Consider the following 9403-nt stretch of genomic DNA (forward strand, 5'->3'; position numbering starts at 1 on the left):
CTTTATGGCCTGAAAGTGAATGGTCTGGACTATTTTGTTCTAGTTTGCTGCAGCATTCTTCTTTGAGCAGGTCTCTAGTTTCTCCCAATGAGCCTTGGCTTATCTTGCCTCTGCCTGTTGGCAGTTCTGTGAGGAAGCCTCAGCATTCGCTGCCAGGACAAGACAGGGACAATGAACGTTGTTTGCTAGAGCAGTCTTCCCCATTTGCTCCGCACAGCACCTCTTCCTGCAATGGTCTCCTGGCCTCTGAGCCAGTAAGGCAGAGTCCAGGGGGCTCCTTTTGTTCTTGAAGCTCTGCTACTTCTTTGCAACCACTCCTTTACTGTGGCAGAGCTTCTATGACAAACAGCCCATCTGGGAGCTGATGGCTGAGGTGCTTACCCCAGCCATTTCCTTGCAGGATTTGAGGTACTGGTACATGACTATTACTTGAGGGTAACAGGCTGAGCTCAACAGTTAATACTTTTCCGTACCATCTTGCAAAGAAACAGAAATATCCCTGCACTAATTCTGTCTATTGTTTCCCTCAAGATGGAAACTTTGTAAGCCAAAACCACAACTGAGCAGCAAGAAAAGCATTTAGAGCTGTGTGCTCAAAGATATTTTACTTCTAGGATATTATAACAGTCTGGGGAGTGGTTTCTACAGCTCTGAGATCTAAAGTAAAGGCTCATACTTCATACTTATAACAAGTAACAGAGAGTAAAACGGTGATACTGAGGTGATACTTGCAGGAGTTTGTAGAGCCAGAAACAGATTAAAGGTCAAGCTGTATCCAGAGCAGTATCTGCTAATCACACTGCTTCTTCTAGTAAAGCTGTTGCAAGCTTCCTGCTAACAATGTCTGCCTACAGCACTGAAAAGTACCAGAGTACTTGTATTTCTAAAACCTGTTCCAACAAAAATAAAGGTGACAGCATACATTTAGTTCACTGTGCCAACAAAACAAAAATGCCAAGTTCACAAGTAATTACATTCTTTATTTACAACAAGCTTAGCCACACAAGATGTTTTAAATAATGCAAACAACTGCAGTATTTCAAAGTGGAAAAACGGTTTCATCCAGAAAATATTGCTGGTGCCATTATAGGTACGCATCTGGTGGACAGAAATACTTGTGGCAAACATTTTTTATTTTAGAGCAGCTATTTCTGCACTTGAAAAGTACTTTCTCAAATTATGTACAACTCCAGTTGTATTGTGAGAATAAAAACATGAAGTGGGAAACAGAAGGTAACCCATACAGACATGGAGCACAGAGACCAAATGGAAATATTCAGTAGAAGAAAAACATCTGAGTGAATCATCTTCTCAAAGTGCCTTTTCTTCCATAATGAAAATCTGAGTTCTGTCTGTATGTCACAGAGATACTCAGCAATGTTACGGACGCCTCCTCCACATTAGACTTTGTTACTTCTGGCAGGTCAGAGCCAGAGTCGATCTGAAGATGAGAAATAAGCAAATACAACCTTCCAACTCCTCTTGTTTTCCTGACAAACTTGTTGAGGAAAAACACAGTGGTCTGGGGGTTTTAATCATCACCTTTTAACGGTTTCTTTAAAGTCTTTAAGCCATTCAGTATCTTAAAGAATAACATCAAATTCACTTTGCTAAATAAAATCACTAAGGTCATCTGTCATGCTGCCTTCCAGCATGAATATTTCAGTAGTACTACTAAACTTTTTACACCTTCCTTCCTCTGTAAATTATCTTGCAAGTGCTCTTCTGATCAAAATACATGGCAGGCTATTTCAGCTGTGACTGCACAAAACTTAAGTTTTCCCAAGTAAAATACTGAAATGGCATTTGGTTTCTGGACTTCTGCTAAGAGCCCTTCAGAAAAGTCTCTCGTTCTTCTAGCTTTGGTAAAGGGATGTTACCTGATAAAAAACAAAAAGAAAGTTGTGTGAGACTAGCTGTAAGTTACCTTCTGGGTGCTTCTCCAGTTTATCCCAAGTATGTACAGGCAGTTTAAATTTCCTGAGCAAGTAAGGAAAGTAAATCCTGTCTGACTTCCTGTAAATAATCACTCAATATATGCAGTAACTTTGGAGTAAGATTAGCTTCTGTGCTGCTTTTGGACCAATAGAGTGCAGACTGTTTTATACAGATGGCTACAGTTATTTATTTTAGTACTTACTTATTACTAGCTAGTATTTCTGAAAGTAAACGTAGCTATGGCAGGTTATATTCCTCAGGTTGATTCAAGCAAGATTAAAAAATTTTTATAAGCAAGGCAATACCTGGTGGAGCTACAAAGTATTCCTCTACTTTCTCTCTGGCATTTTTCAGCAACTCTTCTGTGCAGTTGCCTTCTGTAACATCATCTTCTCTGAGATACAGACACCTGAAGCACAAAGATTACTAGCCTGTCTTTAAGATATTCTATGAATATGAAGAAGGAAGTGTGGCTTATCTCTAAACCCGGTTTTGGTATTAAGAAAGCAGTAAGACAAGTATTGGAACATTTTTAAGCAACTAAAAATGCCACTATCAGGTATTTGGGGAGCAGCGTGTGCCCGTCATTCATGACAAGCAAGATACACAAAGGAATTGGAGTTCATCTTTGCTATGCTTATGCATAAAGATCATGGGTGTTGGTGACATCTTCCTTCCACACAAAGCCACAGTAAGACTTTGCATAGCCAGGGTGATTCCCAGGGTTTAAAAAAACAAAAGTTACAAAAGCAAATAGTGTGATACATTAACAGATAAAAGGATGCTGCTGTGATTTATTACCTGTCCTCCAGGACTGAATCCATCGGTTCTACCCCATCAGTGTTTACTTCATGAAGCTGATCAGCGAACTCGATTGCTTTCTGCAGCCGCTCTACGCCCTCTGAATCACGGAAATCAACCAAGGCCAGGTGTTCCAAGTGATCCAGTACCTCCACTGTCACTTTTTGCTGTACAGAGACAAATATGGACAAAAAAGGCAAAGTAAGGAAGTCTAATACAGTGCTACTTTTGGTTGGTTTGTTTTTTGTTTTTTTTTAACTAAAAACTTGCTACACGGCAAAACCTCGCATTTACATCTGCTGGGACACGCTGATTTCTTGCAGTTTCTCAGAAAACTAATCGAAACCGTGTCTTTTCCTCCATGTAAGCTCCTTTCCAGCGAAGGACGAACCGGAGCTGGCTCTCGCTGCGGCGGCTCGGCCCGGGCAGAGCGGGACCGGCAGCAGGAACGGCCCGGGGCCGTGCCGGGGGGCTGCGCTCTCCCCACCCGCTCCGCTCCGCTCCGCGCGCTGCTCCGGCCGAGCCGCCCTACCTGGGCCGGCGGCCGCTGCCGTCCCGCCGCTGGGTCCGGCGCGGAGAACCCGGCGGGTGCCCTCAGCACGGTCCGGACAGGAGGGACCCGCCGCAGCAGCAGCCCCACACCGGGCGCCGGCCGGAGCCAGCGGCCGAGGCCCAGCGCGCGCATCCCGCGCTACCGGCGGCGCCGCGCTACGTCACCTCCCCGCGCCGGAAGCGCGTCAGAGCGGCGGCGCGGCCGGCCCGGCGCGGGGACAGGGCGCGGGCGGGCGCTCGGCCGCCGGCGCCGCGATGAACAGCGTGGGCGAGGCTTGCACCGAGCTGAAGCGCGAGTACGACCAGTGCTTCAACCGCTGGTTCGCCGAGAAGTTCCTCAAGGGCGAGAGCGCCGGGGACCCCTGCGGGCAGCTCTTCAAGCGCTACCAGCTCTGCGTGCAGGTGCGTGCGGCGCCCACCCGCGCTGCTGCTGCTGCTTTGGCACACGAGCACCCTCACGCCGCTCTTAGCTCTGCCTCTTCACTTTCCGCCCCAAGCGTTCTCCCACCGGACTTACTCTTCCTACCGCTCTCCTGGTAGCCCAGGGGGAGCTTCGGCCATAGCTGCGCACCCCACCGCGCTGCTCCGGATTGTTTCTTGTCTCATGTTTCTCTCGGTCATGACATATGGTATTTTACAGGTGTCTCTGACTATATTTCTGTCGTTAACGTGACTTCTTAAGCCTCCTGGCTTAGAGGGTGTAGCACGTTTATGTGAGAATCTGGATTGTAGTTCCTCGTGAGTTCTCAGTACATACTTAAGCATCTCTAATATTGAAGCTTTATCCAAAGCGTTCTTAAGACTACTTTTTCTAGATCATGTTTTGTACCAAAGATTACGTCACTTAGTACTATAAAGATGTGTCAAGTTTAAGTTTTTGTTTTTCTTTTCAGAAAGCGATCAAGGAAAAGGACATACCCATTGAAGGCCTGGAGTTCATGGGCCCAAGCAAAGGAAAAACTGAAAACTCCTCTTGACCTCAGCTGTATGGACGGAGTCACTAATATGAGCCTTTGGACTAAGCAGCATGGTGTACGACTAGATGCCACCTGGATAAGACCTTTGTTAAGCTGATTTCTAGGAAGCGAGAAATCTTCTCTGCTTGTAAAAACAGCCACAAAAAAAAAAAAAAAAAAAAGACGACTGGATCATGGGGTAACTACTGCCTTCTCAGTGAATTTTGGTGGTGGTTCAGCATCTAACAGCTTGAAAAGCCATTTGAACTAACTTCCTGTTGAATGTACTCTATAACAGGAGAATGCTTATTAGGGTGGGCTGAGATAGGAGTTGCTTTGTGACAGATTTCTCTTGCTTATTTATATAACACTTAAAAGTGTTTAAAAAGAATATGAAGGAGGTTGATTTACTTTGTTTCATTTCTATGCTGCTGAATTTTGGTGGAAGAAGTTTGTTTTATATGATCCTGAATGCTGAGGGGCTAAAGCTTTGTTTTATATCAGCAACAGAGATGGTATAAAAGCACTCTATTGGACTTGCAATAACTTAGCTAAAATAAATATAACCAAGTTATATTTTGTTCAAGTAGATAACTGTCTAGTAGAATCTGACTGTGACCTCTAGGAGGGATGGTGGTAGCCTGCAACAGAAGCTAAAGAGGTAACTTCTAATGCAAAGGTACTTCTTCAGCCTTTTATGGGGTCCTGAAAGAATCCTGAACTTGAATTCTCTCTCCTTGAGCAGGATTGTGTGTTCCTGCAGTAAAACTGCAGCGCAGCCCTGGCCATCCTTTTCCACCCTACCACAAAGCACCAGGCTGGCCATGGTCACTGTTAGGTTTTTGCCTGTGGTAGTTAAAGCCCGTGTTGAATGACAGAAATATTGGATTGGAGCTTGACAGCTTTAAAATTATCATGTTAAAAGCCCCAGCTGCTGCTTGGGGATCTTACCTGCTCAGGAAGCTGCTCCTGAACTGTGTGTACTTTACACCTAGGAAAGCAAACAAAAAGTAATTGTGCTGGCTTGTAAACTGCAGAAATGCTTGCAGCAACTAGAAAAAGGGTTAAGAGGTCAGGATTCATCCCATCCAGTGGCCCTGTGAGCACTGTGGCAGGTGAGATTTCTGTTGATCCTCATAAAGGGATGAGGGAAAAGCTGTTGCCTCGCATTACACCAACAGAGGTGAAAGAGTGAAAAATATTATGGCCTGGGGATAAAAGATGTCAGCTTGCTAATTCTGCTACAACTACAGTGAGGAAGAAAGTGAGCTTCACTCTCTTTGCTTTTAAGCACTACCTGAATGATCGTTCAGAGGCTTTACTTTTTAAAAAGGTGCATTTCTCAAACATAATAGCTGGCTTGTCTGCACTACAGCCCATGAGTAATGAGACCCCAGACACTGAGAGTATTGTGGGACTTGTGCAGAAGATCAGGGACTGCCCCAGACTGGGGCCATTGTTCTCTGTGTCTTCAGCGATGGCCTGAAGACGTCAGCTGGAGATGATCAGGTAGCCTGGGTTAGCCACACTCCTGTTCTCAGGTGCATAAGACAGTGCAATGTCAGCACCACAATTAAATGTAGCACTTACAAAACCAAGCTGCTGATGCCTAAAGTGCTGGGTCGCTCAGGTATAAATAAAAATAGTAAGGGAAAGGTCTTTTGAAGAGCACTGTAAATAGCATTTTAGGGACTGTCAAGTATGCGGCTTTTTTTTTAAAGGAATGACATGTACAACGTGTAGGCATAAGTGTAGTATGACTTTATCAGCTTTAAAGTAACTGAGCCTATCAGTGCCTTGTTCTGTGCTTTTAACACAGAAAAGCTCATCTTAGCAGTCATTTTACTAGTAAGTGGATAAAATAAATTGCATTGAAATTGAGGTGTCCTGCAGCACCCACTTAGAGATTCTCACTTGCTATTCATCAGAAGCAAGATGCCAATTCAGCTGCTGCATTCTTCCTTTTGGGAAAAACAGTATTAATGACAGCTAAGACATAGCTCTCTTTCATACCCTGCAAAAAAAATAGAGAAGTTGCAGAAGGAATTGGAGAAGTTGACTTGCAGAGAAGAAAAACTTCAAAATTAATATTGTACTGGAACAGACTCAGGGCTTTCGAACTGGCTGTTAACTATGGAAGATAATTAAGCTCTTCTAGATTAAGAAGCTGCTGACTGACACAGTATGCATTATACAGACCTATGTAATGAAGCAAAGATTGTGTTTTTGTTTGTAACACCTGTATGAGATTTTGTACAACCAGACTGCAGCTTTATGAAAAGCAGAGTTGTGAGCAACATACGTGCTGATCTACTAGAAAATTTGAGAGCTGAATATTAACATTGTGAAGGCACACAGAACTTAATCAAACATCTTTGTTGCCACTCCCTCGCCCAGAAGGGTCCAAGAGAAAATTACCTTCATGACTGTTAATAAATATTGCATTAGCTGATTACGGAGGATGTGCTTCAGTATATACTGAATTTTAATCTACATTATTAGCCTGATCATCTGGCTGTGAGCTGTGGGTTTATAATGATCAGTTAAACCAGACATAAAGAATACAAAATTGAGTAATGTCCTATGCTGAATGCTCTTCTGTTGTTAGCACTAGCTGATAACAGGAAGCAGGTATTAACACTCCGGCACTCTGTCTTGTGGGAAGCCTCAATGTTTTAAGCAAACTCTAAACTAAAAAACTTCTAAGGACTCAGATTAACAAAAAAGTCAGATCCTAAATTCAAGTTCAGAGTTGTTTATTTAAAGGACCTCTACACAAGTACAGACAGCCACAATGCCATTCAGCTTCATCACTGAAGGAATGTAGAGTTTCTTAAATGATGGTTCCCTAAACGATGGTTCCCACACAACATTCTGGTCCAAGACGGGAAGAGCCAAAGTTCTGGCTGTGGTCAGAATCTTAATTTTCATCTTCATAACCAGTTGGGAGAGCATTAACATGGGGGTTGTGGAATAGAGTTTTGTTCCCGTCACCCCAGGGGAAAGGCTGTTGAAGGAAGAAAGAAAATAAGCCAGTGGCAGCTAACTGAACAATCTATACAGCACAGGAAATCAACAGCAATATAAATTCAAACTATGGGCTGATGAATTAAGGAAGTTGGCAACTGTTCCTGGGCTGTAGGAAGCAAGAGTTAGAAAACAGGCTCCCTGAGCTGGGAGCCACCATCTCTAGGCAACAAGATCTTTGATCTTGCTTAAACATCAACAGTGCTATACTATGGGACCCCAGTGTTGAGAATCTGGACTCTCCTCTGTTAGGTTTTAGATCTGTATTAGTTTAAGGTAAATACAGCAGCTCTAGGACTGAAATGTTTTTCAGCAAGACAGTAGCAAGATTACTTGGGTGTAGGAAGGCCTGTGAATCCCATGAGTACCTCAGCTGAACTGCGAGAAACTTCTGCTGCCTCAGAAACAAAGCCATGAGTTAAGATCATGGCTACGTAGGCAGCACCTCACATAGCAAACAAGAAAGGAAGAGACGCTGTAGTAATCTCAGATGAAGCTCTGCAGTCACTGAAAAAAAAAAAAAAAAAAGGACCTTTAAACAGAGCAGGTGAACATACCTTGGTCCTGATCCGGAGGTGAGCGTACGGAATAAACTCGGGTCTCTCGTGCTCCTGCTGTCCCTTCAAGTAGCAGTTCAGCATGCAAATGCCAACGCCGGGCAGAGCCACGACAAAGCTCAAGGTCTTCCACAGGCGGGCTAATAGGAAGCATTATGTGAATTAGAACATCAATCACCATTTCTGTTAGTGACCTGAGAGCACGTTAAATACAGCTAATGCATTAACGAGGAACTAAGGAACACTTCGCACCGCTCACCAGAGCGTGAGGTGAGGCAGCTGCCCTCTCTTGCGGGGATTCTGGGCTCTCGGGTCAAGCTACAGCTCTCCCGGGGGGGGCTGCCGCCTCTCGCCAGGGCTCACACCGCCGGCGCCCGCTGAGCGCCCCGGTTCCGCGGCGCAGCCCCGCTCGCTGCCAAGGGCAGCGGCTGTCAAGGGCAGCGGTACGCCCCCGCGGGCCTCGGCTACGCCCTAGCCCCCAAGAACCCCGTTACCTCCGCCGCCTTCGTGGGCCGAGGCCGACATGCTCCTCCCCGGCAGGGAGCGCGGGGCGGCGGCGCCGAGCAGCAGCCGGGAGACCCTTCGGAGCGCCGCCATCCCCCCAGCGACCGCGGGCGCCCACCGGACCGGAAGTGACGGCGGCCGGCAGGGGACGCGGCAGGTGCGCGCGCCGCCGCCCGCCAGGCCCGAGCATGCGCACTGCGCCCCCCCGCCAGCCTGACCTTGAGCGGCAGCGGGCTGAGGCCGCCGCGCTGCGCATGCGCCGTGGGAGGGGCGCGGAACGGGCAGTGACGTAGCGCCGCGGTGTGGTCTTAAAGGGGGAATGGCCGCCATTTTGGGGCTGAGGGGTGGGCGGGGCGGTGTGAGCGGGGCGCGGCAGGGTTGTGGGGACGGCCCAGGCGTGAGGGCAGCCGAGGGCTCCGCGGGTGGGCCCAGGCTGGAGCTGGGGCGGCCACAGGGGGGGCGAAGGAGCCTGGTGTCCTGGAGGGGCTGCCAGACCGGGGCACAGGGTGCGGGGCAGTGCGGTGGCTGTGTGCTGGCCTCCATGGGCCGTCGGAGGGCAACGCTGGCTGGGACCTGTGACCACACAGATCTCCAGAAGGAAGCGCTCCGGTCTGTGGCATCATGCGCAGAGAAAGTTGGGAGGGATGTCTCCTGCTGTGGGTGTTCGTGAGTGAGTTTCAGATGGGTTATATTCAGTGTAGGTGGCCTGGGGGACAGCCCTGATACCTTGTGTAGAATTTCCTGGCAGTGGGGTCACCGCACAGCTGTATTTGAGTTTAGCTTATGCACCAGCAGAGAAGGGCTATTAGATTTGTTAATGTGACTTTTTAACATTAGGGGCCAATCCCATCCCTGGGATATTAAAACTCTTTCAGTCATGACAGTAAAAAGATTTTAACGAAATGCAGTTTTGTAACCACTGATATGTTTGAATGTGTGGATTCCTGGGGTGATTCTGCTGAAATAACATCACTTGAATAAACAGGATCTCCAGAACAAAAATAATCATCATAATTAATTTGCAAATGTCTAGATCCTCATTTATTATAATTGTTTTCTAGAGCCTGG

General features: G+C 46.7%; 3 protein-coding genes across 3 annotated transcripts; 1 reads left to right on the plus strand and 2 right to left on the minus strand.

Moving 5' to 3' along the window:
- Positions 1-943: 943 nt before the first annotated feature.
- GATC (glutamyl-tRNA amidotransferase subunit C) lies at positions 944-3456 on the minus strand. Its single transcript, XM_074921149.1, has 4 exons — positions 3272-3456; positions 2740-2906; positions 2244-2347; positions 944-1880 (listed from the first exon to the last, which is right to left on the minus strand). Exons 1-4 carry the CDS (start codon positions 3422-3424, stop codon positions 1825-1827), a joined length of 480 nt encoding a protein of 159 aa, XP_074777250.1. The 5' UTR covers positions 3425-3456; the 3' UTR covers positions 944-1824.
- Positions 3457-3489: 33 nt separating this feature from the next.
- On the plus strand, positions 3490-6699 carry TRIAP1 (TP53 regulated inhibitor of apoptosis 1). The gene is made up of 2 exons (XM_074921019.1): positions 3490-3693; positions 4185-6699. The coding sequence occupies exons 1-2, from the start codon at positions 3547-3549 to the stop codon at positions 4266-4268; spliced, it is 231 nt and encodes a 76-aa protein (XP_074777120.1). The 5' UTR covers positions 3490-3546; the 3' UTR covers positions 4269-6699.
- A 287-nt stretch (positions 6700-6986) lies between these two features.
- COX6A1 (cytochrome c oxidase subunit 6A1) lies at positions 6987-8485 on the minus strand. Its single transcript, XM_074921170.1, has 3 exons — positions 8326-8485; positions 7832-7971; positions 6987-7254 (listed from the first exon to the last, which is right to left on the minus strand). Exons 1-3 carry the CDS (start codon positions 8426-8428, stop codon positions 7168-7170), a joined length of 330 nt encoding a protein of 109 aa, XP_074777271.1. The 5' UTR covers positions 8429-8485; the 3' UTR covers positions 6987-7167.
- Between the last annotated feature and the right edge of the window lie 918 nt (positions 8486-9403).

This window comes from Athene noctua, chromosome 17, assembly GCF_965140245.1.
Source record: "Athene noctua chromosome 17, bAthNoc1.hap1.1, whole genome shotgun sequence".
NCBI lineage: Eukaryota > Metazoa > Chordata > Aves > Strigiformes > Strigidae > Athene > Athene noctua.

What these genes read in the sequence shown, in the direction of transcription:
- GATC (XM_074921149.1), bottom strand. Translation starts at nt 3,424, where the DNA reads ATGCGCGCGCTGGGCCTCGGCCGCTGGCTCCGGCCGGCGCCCGGTGTG. An exon ending in GGCAGCGGCCGCCGGCCCAG is followed by an intron (nt 2,907 to 3,271) that starts GTAGGGCGGCTC and finishes GTCTCTGTACAG; the next exon opens with CAAAAAGTGACAGTGGAGGT. An exon ending in ATACTTTGTAGCTCCACCAG is followed by an intron (nt 1,881 to 2,243) that starts GTATTGCCTTGC and finishes GTTTTTTATCAG; the next exon opens with GTAACATCCCTTTACCAAAG.
- TRIAP1 (XM_074921019.1), top strand. Translation starts at nt 3,547, where the DNA reads ATGAACAGCGTGGGCGAGGCTTGCACCGAGCTGAAGCGCGAGTACGAC. An exon ending in GCTACCAGCTCTGCGTGCAG is followed by an intron (nt 3,694 to 4,184) that starts GTGCGTGCGGCG and finishes TTTTCTTTTCAG; the next exon opens with AAAGCGATCAAGGAAAAGGA.
- COX6A1 (XM_074921170.1), bottom strand. Translation starts at nt 8,428, where the DNA reads ATGGCGGCGCTCCGAAGGGTCTCCCGGCTGCTGCTCGGCGCCGCCGCC. An exon ending in GGCCCACGAAGGCGGCGGAG is followed by an intron (nt 7,972 to 8,325) that starts GTAACGGGGTTC and finishes GCTTCCTATTAG; the next exon opens with CCCGCCTGTGGAAGACCTTG. An exon ending in ACCTCCGGATCAGGACCAAG is followed by an intron (nt 7,255 to 7,831) that starts GTATGTTCACCT and finishes TTCCTTCAACAG; the next exon opens with CCTTTCCCCTGGGGTGACGG.